The 27,542-nt window shown below is 41.4% G+C and overlaps 1 protein-coding gene across 7 annotated transcripts in view; it reads right to left on the bottom strand.

The window, feature by feature from the left end:
• The window catches only part of ANO5 (anoctamin 5), a 65,525-nt gene extending 39,551 nt beyond the window's left edge, over positions 1 to 25,974 (bottom strand). For 3 of the 7 annotated variants that reach the window (XM_076343832.1, XM_076343828.1, XM_076343831.1), the window contains exons 1-4: positions 25,772 to 25,904; positions 13,773 to 13,817; positions 10,959 to 11,029; positions 4,147 to 4,194 (exon numbers count right to left, since the gene is read on the bottom strand). In XM_076343832.1, coding sequence (XP_076199947.1) covers positions 4,147 to 4,194; positions 10,959 to 11,029; positions 13,773 to 13,817; positions 25,772 to 25,832 — 225 coding nt within the window. In that variant the 5' untranslated portion in view covers positions 25,833 to 25,904. Of the gene's footprint in view, positions 1 to 4,146; positions 4,195 to 10,958; positions 11,030 to 13,772; positions 13,818 to 25,771 lie in introns of all 7 variants that reach the window. The other 4 variants (XM_076343834.1, XM_076343835.1, XM_076343833.1 and 1 more) reach the window with 3 other exon arrangements.
• Positions 25,975 to 27,542: the final 1,568 nt, after the last annotated feature.

Genomic DNA, 27,542 nt, shown 5'->3' with positions numbered 1-27,542 from the left:
TATAGTGGTCTGTCATGAAGAGCTAAATTTTCTTTTTACTTGGCTAAGTAAGTGCAAACTTACTGAATTCATACGGATATATTAACATTTCTAGTGACCCCATAATTGATAACTTTTGTCTAGACATCCAGCGGAGGTCAGGGTATTGGACCACGTTCAACCAAACAACCCTCCAAGTACCTAGACTTGCAATCCTCACGTTAGACACGAACTAAAGCCCTGCAGCAGGAAATCCTGGCTCAAACAGGACAGGTTACAGGAAAGACCAAGGTGTCAGTATGGACATAAACAAAGCACAGCTCAAGACGAAGTAAGGCTGTAACACCCCACGTTCAGTTCTGCCCAAACTGGTTTGGGTAAAGCGTGTAAATGCTGGCTGGTGGTCGCACGCTACATTCAAATCCATCAAATGGATTAGACAGGTGTACTCTGTGCTGGGTCAAAAACTGGCTGGACGGCCGGGCCCAGAGAGTTGTGGTGAATGGAGTTACATCCAGTCGGCCGCCAGTCACGAGCGGTGTTCCCCAGGGCTCAGTACTGGGGCCGGTCTTGTTTAATATCTTTATCGATGATCTGGATGAGGGCATTGAGTGCACCCTCAGTAAGTTTGCAGACGACAGCAAGTTGGGTGGGAGCGTTGATCTGCTCGAGGGTAGGAAGGCTCTGCAGAGGGACCTGGGCAGGCTGGATCGATGGGCCCAGACCAATTGTATGAGGTTCAACAAGGCCAAGTGCCGGGTCCTGCACTTCGGCCACAACAACCCCATGCAGCGCTACAGGCTTGGGGAAGAGTGGCTGGAAAGCTGCCCGGCAGAAAAGGACCTGGGGGTGCTGGTCAACAGCCGGCTGAACATGAGCCGGCAGTGTGCCCAGGCGGCCAAGAAGGCCAATGGCATCCTGGCCTGTATCAGAAATGGTGTGGCCAGCAGGAGTAGGGAAGTGATCGTGCCCCTGTACTCGGCCCTGGTGAGGCTGCACCTCGAATACTGTGTTCAGTTTTGGGCCCCTCACTACAAGAAGGACACTGAGGTGCTGGAGCGTGTCCAGAGAAGGGCAACGAGGCTGGTGAGGGGTCTGGAGAACAAGTCTTCTGAGGAGCGGCTGAGGGAACTGGGGTTGTTTAGCCTGGAGAAAAGGAGGCTGAGGGGAGACCTCATCGCTCTCTACAACTACCTGACAGGAGGTTGTAGCGAGGTGGGTGTCGGTCTCTTCTCCCAAGTAACAAGTGATAGGACGAGAGGAAACGGCCTCAAGTTGCACCAGGGGAGGTTTAGATTGGACGTGAGGAAAAATTTCTTTACTGAAAGAGTGGTTAAACATTGGAACAGGCTGCCCAGGGAAGTGGTGGAGTCCCCATCCCTGGAGGTATTTAAAAGACGAGTAGATGAGGCACTTAGGGCCATGGTTTAGTGGGCCTGGTGGTGTTGGGTTGACGGTTGGACTCGATGATCTTAGAGGTCTTTTCCAACCTCAATGATTCTATGATTCTAAATCTCTCCCACACTGCTCAATACTAGACAAGCAGGCCTTGGCCACCTTGCTCCCACAGGTGGCTCAGATACGCTTCTCCAGGGCCAAAGCAAACAAGGCAGCCACCGCGCACAGGAGAGGGGAAGCGAGCTGCTGGATGTGGCATCAACCGCTGAACACCGTAACAGAAAGTGCTTCAGAGAAACGACTTTGGATTGAAGCCGAAGAGACTGCGGTAAACATTTCCGTGGCCCTGCTCACCCACCAAAGCACCCAGACAGCTGACCTTGGTCAGTACAATCAGCTAGCCCTCAGTGGTCTAGCAATATCACAGTACCTGAAAAGCAAATATATTTTGCAGCTTACACCTGAATGATTTATTCCTGTATATTTTCACAGGACTCAGAGGGATTTCTATTTCTGGTCATCCACCTAACAGGAAATTTATGTCCTTCCAGGCCGCTTAGCACAGCTCTCTCCTTGTAGGCGACGGAGCTTCCTCCAAATGCACCTTGCTACTAAATATGCCAGCCCTCTCCATGTCCGTACTTCAAAGACGGAGGAACTTGGCTTAGAGCAATACTTTTCAGATTCAGTCAGAAAACTGCAAGTTTCTTAGGGGCCCACATTCAGAAATGCACTTCCCAAATTCAATTCCCCCGAGTTCAAGGTTTCACAAGTATCCAGCCTCGCAGAGCTGGGACTGCAGGTTCAGAGCTCAGCGTCCTTCACCTTCTGCTTTTTGTATCTCAGAGTGGGAAGATGGTTTAGAGCAGCAATTTCAGTAGCAACGCAGTAAGTAACCAACACTAGTCTGAGATGGAGGAACCCAATACATAGCCTCATTAGAGTTATAGCACAGTGAAGAATCTCTGGCTATGACTAATGGGTATGCCGAGAAGTTACGTCAATAACGTGATCCCCATCAGCACATCTAGGAGTTGTATTATCATAGTCCTACATTACCAGACAAGAAAACTGCCTGAAATTACAAGATAAAATTGATTTGCAACATTTTGCTTAGTTACAAGATACAGTCTACAAACCAAATATTTATTTTACTTACTGCATACCTTTGATAATCGTACAGGCAAATTAGTTTTTATCACAATGTAACAAACCAAAATAACTATATTACAAAGCAATTAGTTAATTTATGAATTAACAATCCACTGCAGAAAAATTTTCAGAATACAGAAATGGACAAAAACATACGGGTTTGAAAGGTGAATCAAAAAACAAGAAAAGCCTCCATAATTGCAAGGGTAGGAAACATTCAATGGCTTAAAAACAAAATTATCACCCTCACTTAGATCCCCAGTTCACACAGAATATTTATATACCCCCCCTTTTCACAGAATTAAACACGCTTACAGCTATAGGAGAAACATGCTGATTCAAGTGCTGCTGTGCTAAATATAACCCTTTGATGATATTTATTTCCAAAAGCAAAAAGCTCCTGGAAATGCATTTCCACAACAGATGAAAATATACAGGCACTCTACTGAAAATCAAGAAGGCAAATTCCTGGTTTACACACAGTAAACTGAGTTCCCGTTATACCAGAGATCCCCTTTGCATGAAGTTCTCTTCAATATTCTTCCTTGGAGGAATCCACACAACTGAAGTGCTTACCCACTTCAAAGAAGTGTATTAACACTCTTAACACCACACATTCCAATTTCCAGTTATGCTTCATGCAGGCTGCAAAGCTGCATACAAAACTATAACCTTTCCCATTCAAAGAAACACAAAACCCCACGTATTTCTCGTAGCTAAAACTTGCGAGCTACTTTTTGCACCTTTATCATACTTGCGTTTCAATTTTGAACCCCGTTAAAGTCTGAAAGCTTGAAAACATGCATTTCAAAGCAGTTTAAGACACCAAGATGTTTGCACCAAAATTTAGATGTGCAGAAAAAGCCTCTCTGGATAAAAGAACACATTAAACAAGAATGGAACAAAGAAAAATAAAAAATATGCTAAGAGAGCGTAAGTGTTAATGTAAGACACCAGAGCCCAATGTAAGCAAGCAGACAGTTTAATATACCTCAGCATGTACTTCTTCAGTTATCTTAAATGAGTTTTTGTAATTTTTTTCCTCCATAGAACAATGGTTATTTTAAGTTTTCTGATATATTTGACAATTAATACAATTATCTTATCTGTGAATTTCAGTGAGAGGATATTTTGAGCCTTTCCTTATTACTTACTCCAATAAGAAAAAAAAGGCAACACATTTCAAACGGTGTCAGTGTTTGTTTCTCGCTCTTTAAAACATTTTAAAGTATCATGCTGACTCAGAGAGCCCTCCAGGTTATTATGATAAAAAGGAATCCCACATTTGTTAACACCACCATAGTCAGAATATATCCTATATCCCATCAAACCAAAACAATGATAAAAAAAGCAAACTTTCCAGTTTACTCCACCAATTACTTAACTTTTCAATTTTGTCTATTATCCTTTCGATTTGCTTGAATTTATCATTTAAGCCATCACTAGGAATAAACTCAAAAGCCACATTCATTTTTAGAGGCTAGAAAAACAGTTCTTTTTGGAAGGATGGCTTCCTTGAAACTGGAAAATTGTCTGGTGAGGGACTTTTTGGCATACAGTAATAGAAGACGCCACACAAATTCATGCAAGGAAGCATGAATATTGCTTACTGCTTACCACTTGATGTTCAGGGATGAGTAAAGTAGTCTCAGTGCTGTTTAGGCCCTGCCAGTGGCATTACAGGAAAAACATAATGTTGTTAGCGATGAGGCAAAGGATGCTTTAAAATAAAAGGCTATTTCAGAAGAAACAGTGTAGCTTCTGGTTTAGGTCACTGAAAAGCTATTCTGAGTGATAGCTGGATTTTCAGTCTAGATAGTCAAAGCTTAAACAAACCTCTGCTTCCTCAGATGAGCTGGGTCTCTAGCCTACGCCACTGACTTTTACATGGCCCATATTGATTTTTAAGTATTAATAAGAATAACTTTTTATTAAAAGCTATACAGTATTCCTCAGCATTTCCATTATAAAAAATAAAGTCTAAACAACTTGGCACAGATTTCCATTTACGAGCTGATAAAGAACAACTTTTAACAGTACTTTTTGCTATTTTAGTATCAAAGAGAAAACGTACATAGCATAGATGGCTGCACTTGCATTCAGAACAAACGTGACACCCTTTACTTAGCTATTTTTTCAATACAAACTGAATTTACACCACGTGAACTGAAGGAAAACAAACGCGAGGAGACAAATTATTAATCTCATAGCGTAGGCAAGGCAAATTGGTATCGGTAATTGTAGTTGTTATGCCTAATGAGACTAGTGAGGGCTTCCCAGTTTCCAGTTCTGATCCACGCCTGGTGAGGCCCTACCCTGATTTTCATTGTACAAGGTCTGGCTGCTCATTATTTTCCTGTATTTGGGCCCGGAGGGTGCTGCGACGTCCTCTGGCCAGACTCCACACAGGGGTGACAGGAATACCAACGGCAGAGGACTCTGCAGAGCACAGCTGTCCTACGACATGTCCACAAGCCATCGGGGGTACTGGCTCACAACTGTGTGACTGCACGAGCAAGGGACTGTGAGATCAGGCTTCGCTATTGGAATGAATAATGGTTTGCAATATCTAAGCTCTTTTGCAATATCTAATTCTGTTAGTCAACAATTTCTCACACTGTTTTTTTGTTTTGCTTCTGAAAACAAATCACAGACAGGTTTAAACAGTGCAACCAAACAGTGCGAGTGCATTATGAAAATGTGGCAGTTCTCTATGGAATTAAATTAACTTTCAACAGAAGCAGAATACTGACTTCATCTCATTATTGTATCATCTTTTATTTGTTTAGAGTTGTAATATTTCAAAAAGTGTAGTTCCCAAAATCCAATTTTCATGAAGTAGTCTGTGATTTTTGAAATTAGAAATGAGTATTTTTCACTTTTATTACAATTTTACTTGAGAGAAACCACACAGGTCCATTCCTATAATTTTGTGAAACAAACACGCTATTTTTATTCCTGTTTACATTGCAAGTAATACATAGCCACATCTTTACATTCTTTCTTAATGATGTATTTGAGTATTTGTATTATCTGAGTATTTGCTTATCTAAATAAGATAAAAATGTCCTTTTATTCAGTCAAATAAACACAGAAAGATCCATCTGGTTTTTGGCAAGGAATCCCCGTAAGAAACAGTGCAAATATAAATAGCTGCACTGTGCTCTTACCCTAAGATAGTCTGAACTGGGTTTAGAAGTCTAAATAATGATGCTACTGATGATGCTACTACATCACCGATGCTACTGGAAAAACCTGCACCATTTGTAGAGAAACAAGGGCTGAGACACTTAAGCAGAAAGCTTTCTCCATTTATATACTGAAAATATCTGCCATGTAAAGTACTGTACAAATTTGACATCAGTAAGAGTGCAGCCTTGCTTTTCATTGCTGCCCTACGGCTCCTGACCTCTCTCCATTGCACACCTGCCCTCCCCGTCCAAGCTGGCGCCCTTCCATCTGCTTTTCTTCCACCTCTCCGTCCCATACTCCTCCCACCCACGGCTTCCCACCTCCTCCACGATTAGATGTAAATACGGGTTTTAGCCACCCACTGGCCCTCGTATGCTGCCCACACTGCTTCACGCCAAGATAAAATTTTAATACATGTAGTGAAACACTGAACTGTGGGATGAAGACACACAGCTGGCAGCATCCAGCTGCCAAAACCCCTTTGTACATTCCCATGCGTTTTGTGAAATGCTTTCCTGTTAAACTAGGGAACTTACCCTGCTCTCAACACAACCGCCTGAAATTAATTAGCTCAAGTCATGGGGGTGAAGTATTGTAAAACTGGTGATAGTCAACATATACTTTAAATGTGCAGGAAAAGGTAAGAACTCTTGTACAGAGACACCACTTTTTCATTATATGCCAAAGTCTACGTACAGCACAAAGGGGCTCCAATCTTGATAACGCATGACCCCCAAAACAAGAACCAACCAATGCTTTCAGAAACACTCAAATAGTCCAACTCTGTTGAGATGAAGACCAAGAATAAAGAAGGTTGGCAGTGGTGGCAGCAGTGTTGGGCTGGTCCTTCATACTTTGGAATCCACTCTCGAAAGTCTTTAATACATTCTCTCTCTCCCCAAAATACTCCTCAGATTGTGTTTTGGAGTTACACTCGAAAGAAGCTTTTTTGTATTTCCTTCTAGATTCTGAAACTGATTTGGTCTGTCTTCACAATACTAATAATGGTATTTTATGCTTCTCTACTTGAAAACCCACTGGTCTGAACTGAAAAATGAACAAGCATGAGAAGTAATGTACATGATGATGGTTCTTCAGGAAAAAAAATCAATTCATTTGCAACACCTGCAGAACCTGCTGCTCTCAAAAAAAAAAAATCTGTGTGTCATACCCCTAATTTTGGTAAAATGCATTGCTTTAATTCATTTGATGGAGCTCTGCCAATTTACTTTTGCTAACCTGGTTTAAATAAAGACTGCTTGTTCTTAGATTTTCTCACAATCAAATTACCATATGGAAAATTCTGATTAGCAGAAATTTTTAGTGAGCATTTCATTGGTGTGAAATTAACAGGAAAGGTGAAAATTTCATACATAACTGTGCAAAATTAATTCCTACCTTCTCACAGCTAGAATAGGGCACAATCCTGCAGCTTTACTCAGAGACTAGTGCAACCACCTGCCTTTTATGAGGGTGAGAAACTCAGGGTCCACATACATACAAAACAAACATTTTAAGTGACTTTGTACCACTTAACTGGAACAGCAGAGACAGACAACTAGTCCTCAGTATACATCTCTTACAGATGTCGATAAACGACAAACTAGTTAGTGATTCAATCTCCGTAAGATCTGTACTAATTTTACAATTATCCCACTTGAATGGCCTAAAACTTTACTATCAGGAAATTTAATATAAATTCAATTTTTCAACCTTTCTTCCAAACTTGAATTATTTAACTGACCTTCCTCCCTCTAAGAGTAGGAACTCTGTTTTGTCAGTGGGCCTCATCCTCATTTACTTTGCAACTTGAACAACTAGTGATAATCACTGAACAGAGATGTACCATGCTATCAAAACAGAACTGTGCCATTATATATTTTTCTAGCTCGCTCTCTGCATAAACATAAAGCACAGAGGAAAAACAGGTTCTCAGTTTTTATTTCATTCATTTCCCAATTTGCTTGAAAGGACTCTCAGAGGCATTTATGTATTTCTTGGAACAGGAACTCCATAAAGACCAATTCAGGTAGATTCTAAATAGAGACTCAATTAGGACAGCTGCCTATCCCTAACAGAAGCATCTGTCTGAATTACTGATTTAACAATGACATAATTTGAAGCAGTCCCCACTGCAGCACCTATTTGAATATATCCCTATCATATCCTTTTTTTAATTTCCTCTCCAGTCTGCTCTTTGCTGAAAACATCTCCTTGCCTCCCTGCATGACAAAGCATCTAGAAATGATGCATGCTAGAAGGCTTGCAATATGAAAAGCTCTTGAACGCCAAGCCATCCTGTTTATTTTGTCTTTGTGGGACATTAAAAAGAAAAAAAATAAGGAGATTCAACAAGAAGCAGATAAAATTTTAAAAAAAGGGTAAAAGTAGGGAAGAAGCAGTGGATTAGAGCACAAATGTGAAATCATAAGGAAGGACCAAATGCACCATTGATTGGAGACTCAATTGCTTTGAGTCCTGGACTTCATCTGACTTCTGTATATATGTTGGCAGGCTTCACTACAGACTGTTTTTCACCTTCATTTTTGTTTTACTTGCATCATTCCTTAAGTACAAATCACGTATTCCTTTATGGATTACAAAAGAAAAAAAAGCCACTGAATTATGGACAGGTAATGCTTTCTGTTCTCCATATTTGAATCTAGATTTCTTTTTTTCCCCTCTTTTGTTGCTAAATCAACAATAAGGCTTTTTCTCCCTACTGCTGAGCAGAAGCATACTGTTATTGTATGTTAAGTTTCTTCTCTTCCAAAAGAAAAGACAGCCCAAGCACAATGAAGTTGTGACCCGAATGCAAATGCATTTAACTCTTTCCCAATGGTCTTTTTATGAATTAATTCCATTTCTATTGTAAAATTACCTGACTTAAATTGTTTTAAGACTTCCAAGCGTTCGTATTTTCCAATTGCAGGAACAAAGTTAAGTACATGATTAAGCAACAAGAAAGTTACCAACCTATCACCAGACTAAAGTTATAAAATAAAGAAATGTAGTATCTGTCAAAACAAGAACAAAGCATGTTGACCTGAGCTCAAAAGGGTCTTGGTGAAAAGAGGAGAAACCATGGCTTGTCTTTCATGCCAGGATAGATGACCCTGCTCAGTTCCTACGGGAATGCATCAAGGATGACAAAAGGCAGCCTAGCGAAGAACTGAGGGAAAAGAAATTCTTACAGTTTCTAGAGAAGAAAACTCAAGTTGTGACAATACATGATGATAAAGGATTAGCATTATATGAAAAAAAAAATCAGGGCTATCTTACTGTTGGCATGAATTCACGGAAAACCTTTAAGGATAGACTTAACCTGAATATCTAGGACATTAATCATCAAGAACTAAGCCTGTCACGGCTGATAAGAGTGTGAAACTGGGCAAGAAGATTAAGAGTAACTCTGTAACTATGTCTGGTTAATTTATAGAAAGCAAAAATCAAATAAATGAGACTGTATTAGGGGACATGGGGTAGGATAACACAATGCACAGAAAAGTACTACCTCAAATGTAAGCAAACATCAGATAACCAGCTGATCTGGAGAAACAAACTATCTAAAGCCAAATAAGCCATCTCTTCTTAGAGGGAGAGAGGAAAATAACAAAACAAAAAAACTGAGTCATCAAGTCAACTACTGACTAATATTGCTAATATGACAATACTTTGTGATATTTAAGAACAAATTATGAAGAAAAATAATTATGTAAGGAACCTGCATAAGTAGAAAACAAGAGAAAAGGCAGCATGAAGTTACCAACGAGAGGTTTTTGAGAGGGTAACCAGATATATTTTTCATAAGGAGACTACTTCCCAGACAAGAAAGTCCTGAAGATCAAAGCCTCCTTTCCCACCCCATCATGAATCTTTCACCCTTCAAACAAGGTTCAAATCCCACGTCTCTACATATGACACATGCATTGCACCCTTTCTCCCATGTTTCCTGCCTTTTCCTACGTCCTAAGTCATCAAGTGAATTCTTTCAGGCTTTGGTGAAATAGGTCATCTCCATCTACTCAGAGACACTCAAAAGGAACTCAGAATCAGCTTCAGACTCCAATGCTTATCATGGTATGATGATTCATATGCTATAATTTGAGATCGTATCTGCCCCGCGTTCAGTGAAATATTTGATATGGCTGTTCACTGAAAATTTTCCCAGAGAAAAAGATTACTACAACTCCTACAATAGATTGAGAAAGTAGCAGGGTGAACACACTAACAATTTTTAAGATGGAACTGGCAGATTTATGAAAACATTTAGATGATATGGTTGCATGTGCTACCAAGATAAAGAGCTGTGTAACCTAGGAAGCACTTCCGAGTTCTGTCTTCACAGGACCATCTCCAAACTTGCCTCTTAGAGGTAGGTGAGGACATGTTTTACTCTTAAGATGTTCAGCAGAACAACTACAGTTTTCCAACACTCAATTCAATAGATATCATTTCTGATGAGTTTTCATGGCGAGTATGAGACTACTTTTTCCTATCTAAAACTCTTCCTATCTTCCTCTAAGCATATAATAACCATAATAAAGAAATCAGACAATAGAAATTAAAATATAATACCAATTTCAAGAATGCCTATTTTCAATATGCTTTTTTAACCTGTTCCTTAACTGAATAGTAACCACACACCGCTGTCTATTTAAGCTATTGTGTACTGTACATATTAAGCAATGAGGTACTGTGAAAAAATGAATAGCTGATGATGCTATTTGGATTGCACACGTTGCAAGGAAGAGGTATTCTTATAACTCAAATCTTCATTTGCTCTTTCATAAATCTTGCTGCACTGTCAAAAAGTTCCTAGAGCAGAGGAACGCAAAAGTGCCTTGATTTCCTTATCAAGCCAGCAACATAATACACAGCATAAAACAAAGTGTTGGGTTTGTGCAGAAGCATTATGTTTTTCCAATTGCCAAAACATTAAATGATCATGTGAGTCTCATTTCAAGACTGATACTGGAAACACTGTTAAGCCTATACTGTTTTCTACTACTACTGTGTTGTAGCGCTAACCCTTTAAGTCCCTTATATATCAGTGTTACTTTCATTGTTTTGCTCTTTCAGAACACTAGAGGAAGAAAATGTTCACATGGATAAAAAAGTAGGTATAAGACAATCTAAAAGAAATATTAGTTTTAAAACTAATTCTCTCTCTCACAGCAGTTGTTCCTCTTTCTTCCTACCAGTAGTATGTTAACACCATCTGTACTAGACCTTACCTCCGAGCTGCTTGGGACTTCTGATCCTGCAGTTGAAACAGTTTCACATAAAGGTCCATTGCATTCTTCCCCTAAGGAACATTGAAAGAAAGATTCACATAAATACATTCCTTATTTTAAAATATGATTGTATCTGAAAATGAAGTGAACCTTGAAGGCATGGAGCTATGAACAAACAAAAGCAAAAGCTGGAAAATAATACTCCGCTACATAAAATCTTCAAGAATGGTTCTTTGAAGGGAAAACGCTGCGAGACACAATACACTCAGTCTGTACTACCTGGTTGTAACCTTGCAGTCACAGAAACACATTTTTAAATGTGATAAACAAAAATCTGTCAGCATCACGTATTTGATGAGATAAAACTCTTTCTTGTCTCAAATGTCTGATAGGTGATTGTCTATGAGAGTCTCACACCTGGAGCTTTGCTGCCTCAGTTATGAAAGTTCAATTATCTCTGGGGTTGCTTGCTAGAAATTGAACATTTTTTTTGTTGCTAAGGGATTAATGGTGTATAACCTCAAGATTACAGACGCCCACATAATGGAGATATGATGACAGGATCAAGAATAGTAATATCAACTTAAACTATCAAGTTTCTTGTTGTTTAAAAAAAAAACCACAAACCAACACCTCCATTTTAGCAACAGTATTGAACTCCAACATGACTTTCCCGCAAATATAGTCAGTCCACCAAGGACACTGTTACTGAAACGTTAACATTATAGGGAAAAAATCACATTGAATATCTTCAGACCCCTAAACCATACTGAGAGATTTGCTGGGTTTGTGGCTCTGAGCCTACTCTGTCAACAATTCCCTCTGGAGAGCAATTCAGAGCCCGTAAGCTAGGCTCCTGCACCAAGAAGTTTTTTTAAACAACCATCTCTCTGCTGATTAGACAGACAGACCAGTCTCCTAAATCAGGCATCTAAGTAACTCCACCACCAATGGAAAAGGATAAGCAGTTTTGAAAACAGCTCGTCACAATCTAGAGCAGGCATCTAATAAAGTTGCCTCTTTCTTCCAAAAAAAGGATTCATCATACTCCTTTCTTCATGAAACAGCAAGGAAGTATTGATGGGTATAGCTTAGACTGAACAGACTGACTAGCACAGCTTAGACTGGACCACTGTCAGACAACTATGGCTAGATCAGTCCTACCAATAAAACCAACCTACTTTTTTTTGTAACCTGCAAATATTTGATGTCAAAATTGCATCCAGGCAGGACATAAACCAGTTTTTCTAAAACCTATAATAAGCTACTTAGACAAAAGAAAAAAAATAGAGAGAACAAAAGGCTCTCAAGCTGTCTCTAAGTTCACTTACAGAAAATGGTCTCTGTAATTTGTAACTGTACGCATACATGATGTGACGAGAAACTGGGCAATAGTATATAACGGTATATAACATATAATCAAGTTTCTGAATGCTAAGACATTCAAAGTTGTCGCATGCTATTTTGCTAAAGCAAACTATGCCTACAAAATCTGTATTGGTTGATATAATTTGAACATTTAAGTTTTATTCATGCACCTGTAGAAAGATGTTTGCATATGCTGATACAAGTTGGGAGACCAGCGTTAAGCCATGTCTAAAACATTAGCGTGGAAGTAAGTAATTTGGGATCATTCTGCCTACCAAAATATATCATAAATGCTACAGGGGCTACGCTGTAAGACAGACCACCAAACACAGAAAAGGTTTACAGGAACAGCTTCAGCACAAGAACTGAATTCACTTCACCTCCCAACACAGCACAAGCATTCAACATGTACGAGAAACAAATAGAACATAGCGGGAGAATATTATAGTAAGAACACAGAAGTCTTGGCTCAAGAAACAACTATCAAAATATTCAGATTAACTTACTTGAGAAACTGTTTCTGCAAGAATAATCCTAAGCAGAGGGTCTACCTTCATACAGGGCTGGCTCTGTGTGCAAACGTGGCAGCTGCCCAGGGCAGCAGCCCGCTGCCTGATGAAAGAAAGGGATCATCACCTCACGCTCTGCTGCCTGCTCTGCCTACCGCCCTGGGAAGCAGGGCCTCTGCCTACCTACCCTTCGGCCTAAGGTAGCGAGCCCAGGAGCTGAAAGCCCAAACATTTGGTCACACAACCCTCCACGGCAGGAGCCGCCTGGCACCTGGTCCCTGGAGCTGTAATGTTCAATTTGCATATGCTGCTGAGAGGACTCGAACTGATTCCATGGCCTACAACAGCTGCCTTGGTGGTTGTTTTTTCTGGATTATCCTTTCTGTAGTTGTGAAAGTTTGAATCGTGCTTGCTCCTGAGGTTAGAGTTGTACATGTTAAATGCTCTCCGAGCACCACAGCTGATTACTTCTGCAACTTGTGAAAGGAAATTGTCTTGGTATCTCTGATCCAGGGGAATAAAACTGAATAACCCTAGTGCAGCACGCAAGAAGGCAAAAAGAGAATGCAAAACATTAACTAAGAAGCACAACATACTTAATACGTTCACTCCTCAAAAAACACACATACAGGTTCCCAAGCAGTGTAAGAAATGCATATCCAAGTCATGTAGGAAGGTATAAAGGAGCCGCAACCCAGAACTGCAACAAGCACCAGAAATGGAGATGCCCAATTAGCTCTTACCCAAGAGAGCTGCCCACAGAGAGCTAAAAATTTACTTGTAAATAGCACTGCAAAAAGCTTGGCTCATATGTGATATCAGTGACTCATGTAAATTTAAATCCAATAGCCAAGAGGCCCTCAGCAGGAAAAAAAAGAAAAAAGGACAGAGAACACACACAAAAGGGAGGAAAGTGTAACGCCGGTTAGTACAATACCTTCTGACCGCGATGGCTTGAACTTGGTGAGAATCGCAATGTCATCTTTAAAAGGAAAAAAACACTTCAGTAAGAACCAGAAGTAAAATCCACTTCTAACATGAATTCATTTCATAATTCTCCTCTATCCTTTACAATACGGCCACTATACCCAAACAAAAGAACAAGCCCTGGAAACAAGAGAGACGGGCCTAGACAGAAACAACGGAGCAGGTTCCTCTTGAAACATCGACATTCACCTTTTTGTCCAGGCACCTTATTCAGCAACACAAACAAGGATATCACTTTCCCGTATCAGCAGCAGGGGGGACAATCATAGTTTCTGCTAGACAAGAAAACGCCTTTAAAATTCTTCAAGAAATTACAACTTCGTATCTAAAGATGGAGTAAAACAATAATATTCTGATAAAACCATCACATTTAAGGGAACGGCCTTGTTCTTCAACACTACACGTTCTACTGTATGTAAAGAGATCTAGAAATGCCTGCACACCAAGAACGAATGAGGACACCTACTAAACATAAGTGGCCTTTCAATACAAAATTTGTTTGTACAAATTGCAGTCACTCCTTGCAAATTGTTTCAAACCTATATAATTTTAGTATTTATTCAAATCATGGGCATGCACATATCCCATCTGAAAGAAACACCTCCTTCCCAATGTAACCGTTGTCTCCAACAGCCTTATAGTTCTGCACACAGCTATTTGTAACTCCTTAAACACGTGCGTCTTGGGAGTTTGCACATTATTGGAAATAAGTGAGCTTCACGTGGCCTATAATTTTGCAGTATTAACATACGCTGTCCCAAACTACACCCTACCGCAGGGCAACCTACTTGTAAACTTTCAGTATGCCACCCCTAAGAATTACAGACCATTTCTATTTCAATTACAGACCCAGATGATCCGATCAACAGTAATCCAAAACAGCTCACAGAAATCAACATTCAGAACTGAAGACAGGAGAATATAATCAAGACTGATTTCGCCTCTTAAAATACAAGTAGTTTACCCCACCAAAAAAGGTACTTTTATTAGTGCAATCTTATGATTTCTGTAACAAGCATGAAAAATGGCTTCTTGTGTAATTAAATGATTAGTCACTCTACAATAGTTTAACTTTGTTCACAGTGCCTGAATCACTTTCTACATGGCAAAATTGAGATATAATAATAAAAAGAATTTAATTCCATGTCTGGACCTACCGGTTAAAAGAAGTGGTTTAGTATGATTAGTATTTCAGGAATCAAAAAGCTGTCCTTCAAAACCTTCCTATTCATTCCATGATGAAAGAAAAAACCCTTAGCCTTCTAGACGCCAACACGCTCACAGTTTTTCAAAGATGCTACTGTAGCTGCAATTTACGGAATTGGCACGCAAGCTATTCAAGTACGACTGGCTGTCACGTATTTAAAATCAGATAAATGGATGGGAGACCACATGCATGACCTACCTACCCTTTATACGACAGTATGACAGAAAGTGGAAAATTCTCTTTGATGACTACAACGGTAATACAGGCTTTATAAAATTAAAAATTGAAGTCACCTGCAAGAAAACAAGCAGCTCAAAACAAATTCTGTTTATTTTGATAAGTGCTGTTTAATTTCATTTATAAAACCTCATAAAACACAAATAAGTGTACTCAGTGCTGTCGCAAAAAAGTAAGGATGCCGTTGTAAATCAAGGTCTCCTGTAGCCCCTTATTTTCTGAGAGCTGGGGCGAGCTAAGTAGCACGGCTCAATGTCGCCACACGACTAGTGATCTATCCCTCTGCACCAAAAATGACCTGCACATTCTCTGGGAGAAGTGCAACCCGTCACAGGACACGTCCTGGTCACAACAGCTGTGCCTCAACTAGGAAAATAAGAGGTCCAGGACACGGACGCAACCACAGGACTGCTCACTCTAATTAATTATTAGTGCACTTTGTGGAACGGTTTTTGTCTTCTAGCACTCTCCCCGACAGAGCAGAAACACACTCTGGAGGACACCACAGGACGAGTTCTGGTCTTTGGAGAAGTCTGCCCTGCTTGGGAAAGAAGGGAGTTCAGCCGTACGGACATGGCTGGACTGTGCTACTTGCCCTCTAGGCCAATGAAAAATCCTCAGCTTTTTTAATTACTAGCACAGGCACAGCCCGGGATGCTCTAGCATCTTTAACAGTACCTAACCAGCAATTTCCCTGGAAGATGATGATCTATGTCACTTCAGCACCCTTAGGTAAGCTGGGGTCTGCTGGCAGATGGGAAGAAAAAAAAATCTCGGCCGATGCTGCTGCTCTCAAGGTACAGCTGGGCACAGAGCAGCTGGTGCGTAGATGCTGCAGTCTGGCACAGTTCAGAGCAACTCTGCGTCAGAAAGCAGAGCAAGAGAAGGCATTTAAGTTTGCCTTTCTTTCAACTTCTATCATCCTGATTCATCTGCACCAAGTAGAGCTCTTGGTAGATGTCTTTCTACCAGTAAAAATGTTAACATATTAGGTGCTTCTAAAGCCAAGTGGCAGCTGAATAGACAGTTTTAGGGATCAAAAATTTCATTTTGCCTCTAAAACTAGAAAATCATCTGCACTTGCACACCTAAGACTTCTGACAGAGCTATTCCACAGGCAAAGTCAGAGCCAGGATTCTCAGGCAGGTGCTGACAAACTGTTTATTGTTTAGCAGCAGTAAGACAGTGTTACTACTGGTACTGCTATTACTTTCAGCATCGTTTCCAAAATACTGCTTCCATTTATTTCCACGATTTTCTTAGACACAGTAACAGCATCCCTTTCAGTCAACAAAACCAAGCAGGTAAAAACAACTTTCAGACCTGTCACACTGTCCTGCGTATGTCTGATGCCTTCGGCATATCAGTTTACACACATACGTATCCCTAGAGCAAATTTTTGATGGTCCCTGTAAAAAGGGGGGGGAAAAAAAAAAACAACCAAAACCCCAACAACCTAAAAAACCCCAAACTTACATCGCAGTTGCTATGAGGTAGCTACTTTGCACTACAAAGAAGCTTCCTAATATTCATTCTTACCAAGCAATGAAAGAAAATTTTATTCCTAGGTGTCTTGAAGTTACCATCTTAATAAAGCCCTGCCATTATTCAATAACCTGGCCTGCCTGACAGAAAAAAGAATTCAATTTAAAACATAATTATTTATTACTAAATCAATGCGCTATTTACGGTACTGTGTCCTTTGCTCCCAAAAGATCACCATGGGATTCCTGCTGCAGTGGGATCTACTCTGACCCATTTCCATCTTTGATAAGGAGTCTGATTCAGCACTGAGTCACTAACAAAAATGCATACTGAACAAAGATGTCTCCCGAATAGGGTCACTCATTCCAACAAAGTTTCATAATGACTATTGTAAGTCCTCCCATATCTAAGAAAAACATTGCTTTAAAATGACTTATTAACTAAATTTATGTGTATATTGACCATATCCTCCCAGAGCTGGATGACTGAGTTGCCTAGGGGAACCGAGGACCCACCTAGTATGCTGGCTCCTGAGTAAGTAAAATAAGCGTTATTACTTCACCTGGCATCATCTGAAGAGTAATAACTGCACTGCTGAACCAAAGATTCCATCTCAAAATTATGCTTGAAGTGGTGGTTTATGCACACTCAGAGCTGCTCCTAAAAATTTAGAACTATTCCTTAACAATGAAGACATTAAATTTTCAGTAAATCCAAGAAAATTTATTGGGAAAATTTTAAAATAACTTTGATTCCTTTAAAAAAAAAAAAAGACTGCATTCAAGTATAGTCTGCTTCATGGACATATTAATTTTCAGCATGTGTTTTACTATTAAACAAGTGATTCCAGAGAACAGGTACTTATCAACACACAGAAAAGAAAAACCCCACCAGTATTTTATATAGGCATAAATATACAGAAGAGAAAACTGTTCCCAACAATAAGAAAATCTCATTTACCATTTGGAAAAGACATGAAGTCCTCAGTTCTAATCTTTAGTATAGTAAAAGGATATTTTAAATCAGAACAGAGGTTTACCCTCAGCTGCCTTCCTTTTAAAGAACCATAAAACCTCCCTTTTGATTAAAAGGCACTGGGTTAAAAAAAAAAAAAAAAGAAGAAAAAATGTTGTGTAAATCTGTTTTTAGCAAAAAACCACAAGCATAGTGGTGTAACTTGAATGGCATTTTAACGCGGTTAAGGCAATAACCATTACCGTATTGTACGTACCAGCATAGACAAGTCTTAAAGCATCCTGTGAGCACTGAAGTTAGCACTTACACCTTTCAGGTATCATCATTTTGCAGAATGACACACGTAAACTGATTAATAGGTTCAAGTACAATTAAAAAAAGAAAGCCCAGACCAGTGATAGCTGGATAAAGTCAGGTATTTTTAAATTGTGTAGCACTGAGATGCATGTTAGTAAGGGGAATAGGATGGCAAATAAACCTCAGAAGAGCAGAGTGGTAAAATACCAGCCAGACTGCAGAAGTCCCGACAGCTCATGAAGCGCTATGGCTGTGTTTGTTTGCACTCAGACTATTTATATGTGCAGAGCTGGATTTCATCAGCACCATCTGACCACAGAGGCAGATAAACAGCTCAGGCAATGGCCTGGCACATATACGAAAGTGCCAGGTGCACTCACCTCTCCTTCAAGGAAAGGTGAAGAAAGGGGAATGGTGGTATTTCCGAGGGAATTACAAGCACTTCAAAAAGCGTTAGGTATAGACTTGCTTTCCTAGTGTTAGGTATAGACTTGCTTTCCTAGTGTTCCCAGAGGTACATTTAAAATCTTATAGCATCCTTCTATGATTCATTAATGCATTTCTCCAACTTCCACTGAAATCACTGATGTAACCCTGAAGCAACACAATCTCTGATATCTTTTGGCATCTGCAATACACAAGTTTTCAACAGTAGTGGAGGGCCCAACGTACTATTCATTCTACAGACACACAGCACATTCCCATCCTTGTATGAGAGATCTTCTATAGATACTGTAAGAGAAAAGCGACACATGAACAGGGAACTAACGATAAGGAAACAGTGAAAAGGGCGGGGATAAGTTTAGCATAAACTAGGAACATGTATGACTTGTGCATTTATTAAGAATGTAAAAAGCAATATATAAAAAACTACACCTCAAATTTACTGTCCTCTGGCAGTATTCCTCAGTTTCATGCTACCTGGACATTTAATTTCAGATGGTCAAGTTCATACGCATTTTTTTGTTCCTTCTGGTCCTCATGCTCTACCTAGTTCAATACTATTTTGGTTATGCTTCCAATGAAATGTGTCATTGAGAATTTTGCTACTGTATTCACTAGGACGAGTATTTCATTTTCTCATATTAAACAACATAAAAATATATGAAACTATAGAAAGACTTTTTATAAACAAATCCCATCAAATTATTTTTTTTCCTGAAGTACGAATTTGCAAGACTTAACATTTTTCTGTCCAAATTACTTTAAAGACAACGGAATGACTCTGGAAGTCATACACTGACCCCAGAGAGAAACAGTTCCTATCAATCAAGAAAATGAGCAGGGCAATGGACCATGGCTCCCATCACTTAGAGGCTTTTATGTAAGCACCAGTCGATTAACAGGACCGAAGTACACAAAGGCATCCAACTTGCCAATGGCCTCAAAACCACGTCTGCTAGTCATTACTCCTTAGCATGGTATATTTCTAGCACACTTTAAGTTGTGCAAACATAGGCTCTCTGATTTCCTACCTGATAGTTAAGAAAACCTCTTTGAATAACAAACCACAGGGCCCTTTCTAATTTAGGGCTAGTGCAGAAAATTAAAGGCCAGCCATCTGCATCACGAGCCCTACCCACATGGCTTGCTGGGGTTTTGCTATCTTGCCAAAGGCCTCAAATTTCACTTTTACCCTTGGGAGCCTGCTAAGGAAGACAAGGGGATCACTTGGGATTTCCAGTTATAAGACTGTACTTCACCCAAAGAAATTCTCACTTCCTAAAAAACAGCGTTTGGAACTTCGCTACCTCTACTGGTCCTCACTGAGAACCAGTGGAGAATGGCTCTGACTGTACCAAAAGACCCAGACAAACCCACAAGATGAAATAATGAGGTGCTTATATTATACTGTTATGTGTAAATGAGTGATCCACGTACACTGGAAAAAAAAAGTCTGATTTGAAACAGTAGCCTAGAATGAAGTCTTTTAACACAAGTAACATCAAATATTGGTCTATTCTTAAATTATTCTTAATGGTCAGATCTGTAACAGACTACTATACTACAAATGCAAAAAAAACCCAAACCAGGTAGTAAATCCCATAACCCTTTAATCTATAGGATCTATTGAAAATTCCAGATTACAACTGTGCAAACAGGACCTAGGACAATTTCTCTTCTCATTTCTTGGGGACCTGTTACAACTAAAGCGGAAACCCTACATTAGCAGAAACCAATGATGAAAACGGGCTAAAGAGAGAGACCGAAGGCAGGCCTACAATGTGTGAGAATACGTGCTAGTTCTGCCTTGATGCAGCGTGAAAAGCGTGATCCAAATTTACACGTGGATGTATTCTGAACACACAGAAATAGATTCAGAAGCCTTCACTGGATCACTGCAATATGAGTATTGCAGGTGTGGAATTAAGGTATTCTCTCAGCTGTTCTGGAGAACTACACTTACACAGATTTCCATATTACATCCCTCAGCCTACCCAGATAGGCAAGTTAAGAACTGTATTATGTTACATTAAGAGAGATATTAGTGCTTACAATGCACGTCAGCACAGTTGCACAAGACATGAAGTTTCCAGTGTTGGTTCAGGCGTCCTGCCTCATTCTCCACCTTTTTATCAGCAGCAGCCAACTAGTCTGCTAGCACGCCTTTTCTCGGCATGCATCAGACTAAAGCAATGAACGCCACAGGTTTAACAGCTGTAGGTTCTTGCAGGAGGCCCTTCAAAGAAAAACACACACCTCTATAGTACAGTCCAAGTAACCAAGTCCCAACCTAGAATCAACTCCTCCCCCACAAAACGTTTAATCTATAAATAATTCCTGACATATTATTCAGCTTTCTGCAGATAGCCGACACCTCAAAATCCTTCCATAACTATGTTATAATTGCAAGAACTATCCCTAGCAATACAACACAAGGATCTTCCTTCCCCTTCGCGCATTTATACGCATGCGCACATGAAAAGCTACTACCAAATATAATGAAATTACTGCTAGATAATGAAGCACAACCTGGCAACTACACTGCTCTTCAGTTCAACCCCCAGATAACAATAAAAAACTAGCGGAAAAGTTCACTGCATTATTACCTTGTCACTTAACATCTGACACAGCAACTCTGGCCACATTTTTACATTACCTATAACTTCTTAATTACACGTTTATATTAGGTGACTGTACTTCTCCTCCATGTGTATAGACAACTCATTAATTAGTTTACAGATACTAAAGACAATGGTGTTTCGTTTTCTGCTTTTTGGGTTTTTTTTTTTTTTTTTTTTTCTTAAACTAAGTATCTGCCAACAGTTCTCAGCATAATTTTAAAAGCACATTTTCAGCAGCGCCCTTATATCTTATCCTAGTTTTTCCTTGCGTCATAGTAATTATTAATCATTTGTACATAGATGTTAAAGCGCCCTTCCATTTTATGATAGTTATCTCATTTCTGCAGAGGCTTTTCCAGAGTGCAAAAACTCGCATTTCAACACAGCCTTCGGTTCTCAACACGTGCTGCTAATGCACCTGTTAAATAAAAGCTTGAAAAGCAAAGCAACTGTGAATTTTGTTTGTAAGTTGAAAAGAATTGCTTACAAAAACCTTCCAGGGTGCGACACCATACTTAGGGCACAATTTCATTGACCAGCAGCTGGAAACTTTCCAGCTGTAGTTATACTTTCAAAATTTTGAATTTTACTCCGATCCAAAGACAAACTTTGATTTAAAAAAAATCAAACCCCTATGCACTCGAAACCTGCCTTTCCATTAGTCCTATAAACACCTCAGAATGGGACACCACACCAGGCAGTACCGTAGCTGGAAACTGCCTGGGAGGGAAGCGCTGAGAGAACATCTCTCTGCCTTACACCACAGTTGGGTTTCAGTTGCTTCCTTAGCATTTCTTTGGCATCCCCAGCCTGGAACCTCTGCCCACAGCTGGAACCAAGCCCTTCCTCCAGGAACCCCTGCGAGGGAGAAAGAGCTGCAGAGCATTTTCTTTCATTTTCTCAGCAAAAAAAGTGAAGTTGCAGACCCCTTTTTTAAATAGAGGCTAAACAGCATTTACCTGCGATGGGCGGGACAGTCACTCAGTTCTTCCCCTGAGGGAATTCAGCCGTATTACCCAGCTCTCCAAAGTGTGGCCTAAGCTTCCCAGATAATTGCTACTGGGTTAAGAAGGCATGCGAGGGACTTAATCCCTCCTAGGGCACTGCTCTGCTTTGCCACTCACCGGGCTGTAGAGAGAGTGACTTTAACCTCATTTGCAGGATCCTCATCTAAAAGGAAAGTGTTGTAAGTCTCAAGTCACCAGTCCAAGGACTTTTTTTTTTTTTCTTTTCTTTAACTGAGACAACCTCTGGATAAAATCCATATTTAACAGCTGTGGTGGAATGAGTTTGACATTTATTTTCTCATTAAAAGCACCACAGCATGTATACAAAAAAATATGTAAGGCGATATTATGCAAGTTGTTGGGATCAGCTCCCAAAAGCAGGCTTTCCTACTACAAACTGGAGTTTTCCGTTAAAAGGAGGTTTACCTTCTGATAACCGACCTGTTTTTACACTGTGCCCCCGCAGTGACGCATCGCAGCCAGTAAAGAAATTCCACTCAGGAACTACACGTTGGTTGGTCTAAGGGGGCATTTTCTCCCCTGCCTTTTATATTCTGAACTATGTCTAAATTTCTCGGAGCTTTCATTTTATTACCCAGGAATAATCTTTAAAAAAAGCTTTCACGTTAACAAACCCTCTGCTTTAGCCCTGTGGGAACACGATATCCCGTTCAGCGTTTCCACAAATAGATCAGAAATTACTACATACATTGCTCCAGTAAATAGAGACAGATGTCGTTTTGAACACAGGCCTGTATTTTATGTCACTAGTATGAATCATAATAATTCTGATTAAATAAGTGAAGTATCATTCTATTAAACGACAGCAGTATTTGGCCCTGAATGCTGAGGCATTGTGAGAAGCCAACACACTGGCACAAGCGCCGTTTGCGAGTCACGCCATCGGCTTTTCCCGATGTTTTGCTGCCTTTCTCAGAGGGAACATGAGCAAGATGACAACCCACCTAAGTAAGCGTTTGAGTTTAGGTCAGCCGTAGAGCATGTCGAGTTCAAACCAGACTTCTGGAAGTTTTGAAAAAGGAACCATGTGTATAAAGGCAGTGTATTTCAAATCATGGCATGGAGCCAATTACGAGTTTCCAGAAGATCCACAGTCTTGGGGATATACCCCAGAACACAGCTACTGTAGCATTAACATTCCACGCTGGAAAAAAAATGCTGAAAGATAGCGTAGACATAAAGAAATATTCCTAACAACATACTGTGGTCTCCTTCCTCTGATATTTACATTCCAATTTTGCAAGCTGACTTTTCTTAGTTTTTAATAGTTGAGATAAATGCCACACATCTTCCAACACAAAGCAAAATCACACACACGAAAATGGAAGTTATTACCTCACGCGGGTGTAATTCAACAGGAAGCCAGAACGCTTCCTTCAAGGTAGAAGTTTTGGCACACGGTCTCTAAACACAGACTCTGCAAGCTAAACTTTCTGCTGCTGGTAAGTAGTTTTTCATCCCCACAACCTGTTCCTCAGCATTCAAGTTTAACAAAATGCAGTAGTAAACCAGAATTAAATACACACGTAGTATCCAAATATGAACATATCTTTAAGTGAAATAAGTAGCAGATGTTTTTTTCTTCTGCCTTGTTCCTATTGACTCAACAGACCCTGCTTGTGCACGTCAGACTTGGAGCCTCCTTAAGAGGGTATCTGTTCCTTAAAAGCACAAAGCAGATGTTTAGATCTACGAGAAGTCCCAGTGGCAATATATGCACACTGTTAACTTTTCTAAACCATAGTTTAAGGAAGATTTTTTTATTTGTTTTTTTATCCTGGAGAGATTTTTAGACAACAAATTAACATAAACTTTAAAAAGTCTGCTCACTTGACCCCATATTCAATTTTTCTGTTTTAGAAAAGCATTTGATTAAAAAAAAAGAATTGAACTGCTGCAAGATTTTGTACAGACAGTTATGTGCTACTGTATGGTAAGTCCTACTACATCACCCTTGTTCACTGAAACCCCTCAAATCTCCTTATATTCGACATTTATGACTATAAAAAACCCCCACAAGACGCTCATGGGAAAACTGAATGCTGCAGAATTCCAACAGCTTCCAACATCATTCCCTAAATGGTTGTCACATATTTTGTAAATATTTTTTAGTCTCAAGCTACTCCAGAAGAACCACGACGGGTTGGAGCAGCTCAGCCCTAAGCACTTCTCATGGCTCACAGGCAGCGGGACGGGCGATGACTCAGGCCTCCCCACAAGACTTTGGAAATGCACTGCTGGCCAAGAGGCTGTAACACCCATCTGCTTCGGTTCCTGAGCAAGTCTGCCAGCTCCACCCGGCTCTCACAGAGAAGGCAAACGTTTGTCTGACACTTGCTGGGGACGCCTGCCTCGCCGCAGCTGGACACCGCTCCTTGCTGTCACTGTAAACGGCTTCTTTTGGATAATTTTCATAGTCATTATCTGCTGTCATAGCTCTCTGAAACAAGACTGTCAAGTATTTTGAAAATCGTGATTTTACACTAGTACTCAAGGTGTTTAAAACGGCATTGTATGTTTTTCTAAAAGAGACGGTGTAGTCAAGCTGTGAGGGAAAACACACAACCCAAGCAGCCAACCCAGAAACTCTTAGTGGTTCTTTCCTGCTTTAAGATCCTCACTTCCAGGACTGCTGGCAAAGCATGACTCCCATAAAGAAATTTTTCTAGGTCAGAGTTTTTTCCTTTGTTTTTCAGTATCTTAAAATCTTTCTGAAAATATCAACATACTTTCGTACATCTGACTTGATTCATGTTGCCAGGTGAGGTACTGATAAATACACACTTAGCATTTGAGTAATGTTATTCTATGAAACCACACTATTACCGCATTTATTATAAGTAATTACAGTCCACACTGACACGAATTGGAAACTGTAACCCGGCTACTGCAAAAAAGCAAGGCCCCAGCACAAACCCACCGGCTGCACTGCAACTGGCGCAGAGGCCTTACACAAAGCTGACCGGGTACCGGCGCATCCCGGATGGAGCGAGGCAGGAGAGGGGCTGCTCCCACCTTCCGAAACGAGGTGACCTTCAGGTGCTCTGAACCTTCCTGTGATGACAATCTCAGCTACTGGTAGGCAGCAGCTCTTCTCAGCCTGAACCCAGCTGGTGCTTCGTGAAAGGCTAAAAGTTTGCTGTTCGGCAAAGACAACCTTGGCACTTGAAGTGTATTTAAAAATAAAAATTAAGGGCTGTCTCTAGTATTGGTTCTGAGCAGCGTGCTGATGTAGGAACCGTTTTTTTCAAGGTTTATTTAGGGTTAATAAAGACCTAATCAAACTACGCTCAGGCTCATGCAAACGCCTTTCTCGCTTGCTGTTTTCAGCGGAAGCCGGAGGATAAGAGACAGACTCGGGAAGGCGTCAGGAGCCATCCGGGATAAGCCCCATCTCCCAGTCGCCTGCCTGCAGAGGCCCGGGGCGGAACCGGACCCCCTCCTCCCAACACCCCACCACCGTCAGGCTCGCGTCCGCTGCCGGGACGGCCCGCTGCCTCCCACCCGCGACCCTTCCACGGGCTCCGAGCCACCGCCGGGCAGGAAGCCCCGGCCGCGCCCGGCCCCGCGGCACCCTCCTCAGCGGGGGAAGGCGGAACAAAGCGGCGATCCCCCCCCCCCCCCCCCCCAAATCTCCATCCCCGTCGCCTCCTACCATCGGCAGACAGAGCCATCTCGATAAGGGTCTCGTTCGCTTTCTTCCCCAGGCGATTCATGGTGGCCGCCTGTTCTCTCCTCCTCGCCCGCGACGGAGGGGAGGCGGCGGGGATGCGGGTGAATGCCTCCCGGGAGCGCGATGGGAGAAGAGGGGGTGAGTCAGGGGCTGGGCGGCCGCCCTCTTCATGCGCACTGCCCGCAGAGGCGGAGCGCGGAGAGGGGGGGACCGGAGGAGGGAGGGAAACCGGGGGCCGCCCTCGATCGGGCGCGGTTCCCGCCCGGGGCGGCCGACGGGCGGGAAACCCGCCCGTCGGCCGCCCCGGGCGGGAACCGCGCCCGGCCCGTTCCCCCGGGGGGGAAAGTCTTTGCCTCGGTAAGATCTCCATTAAACCCTTTGCTTTCCCGCTACGTAGAGAGAAATGACCGAATGCAGACTGGGAAAACATCCAAAACCTGAATATTCATTAAATCTCCAGCGTTTGCACGCTCCTTTAGTGGCATTTTGGAAGAGCAAGCCCTTTGTACAGTTTGATTTCTTCGTTTAGCGATAGCAAAGGGTTTGCCTTTTTTTTTGTTTGGTTTGGGTTTTTTTTTTTTTTTTGCCTGTCTGCATCTTTTATAATAGTTGATCTTTCATGAGGGAAGAGGGGAAAGAAAATGGGGTAAAATTCCCTTTGTGGGTCAGTGTCGTGGTTTAACACTGGCTAGCAAGTAAGTCCCACGCAGCCCCCAGCTCACTCCCCCCGCGGGGGGGAGGCAGAATCTGCAGAGTAAAATTGAGAAAACTAGTCCATTAGCGTAAACACAGTTTAATAATTAAAAAAAAAAAAAAGGGAAAAAGATAACAGAGAAAAAAAAACCCAAGAAAAACAAGTGATGCAAAAGAAAACAATTGCTCACCACCAACTGACCGATGCCCAGCTGGTCCCCTGAGCAACGGCGACATCCCCTGCCAACCTCCACCCCCACCGGTTTCCTTTCTGAGCATGTTGTCGTATGGTGTGGGATAGCCCCTTGGTCAGTTGGGGTCAGCTGTCCCAGCCGTGTCCCCTCCCAGCTTCTTGTGCCCCCCCAGCCTGCTCGCTGGTGGGGTGGGGTGAGAAGCAGAAAAGGCCTTGACTCTGTGTCAGCACTGCTCAGCAGTAACCAAAACATCCCTTTATTATCAGCACTGTTTTCAGCACAAATCCAAAACACAGCCCCATACCAGCTACTGTGAAGAAAATTAACTCTGTCCCAGCCAAAACCAGCACAGTCACTGATTCTTCTTTACCGAGGATAAATTTGCTGTTACTTTTGATCCTGCAGGGATGTTGAGAACAGCACGCAGGTCTCCTGCCTACAGGGCAAATTTAAGCTGGTGTCAGGCAATAAAGGATAATGCTGGTCGCTGTCCTGATTACAGATTCAGAGCGAGCAAAAACGATCCTGGGTTCTTTACAAGAAGTAGTTGGGAGAGAGAAAGAAATAAGAATAAAGCCTGAGGAACGGGAAATGAGGCATGAAAAGGTGGCAGAAGAAACACAAGTCTTTCATTCCGGGTGTTGGAAAAGAAACGCCGTCTTGGTCCATCAGTCTGGCTGAATCTAGTCTAGGCTCCCTGAGGATCTCTGAAGCAGAGGGCATCTCCCAGGACCGGAGCCCGACGGTGCCGGGGAGGACGCGAGGCTCCAGTCGCAGCTGCTGTCCCTTCTCCCAGAGCTGGTGCTGTTTCCGTGTCTCAGACAGCCCCGTCTCCCCATCGCTTCCTTCAATAATCTGAGGTAGTT

Source organism: Aptenodytes patagonicus, chromosome 7, assembly GCF_965638725.1.
Source record: "Aptenodytes patagonicus chromosome 7, bAptPat1.pri.cur, whole genome shotgun sequence".
Classification (NCBI taxonomy): domain Eukaryota; kingdom Metazoa; phylum Chordata; class Aves; order Sphenisciformes; family Spheniscidae; genus Aptenodytes; species Aptenodytes patagonicus.
The sequence above is the reverse complement of the archived record's forward strand: the minus strand, read 5'-3'. Positions and strand labels throughout refer to the sequence as shown.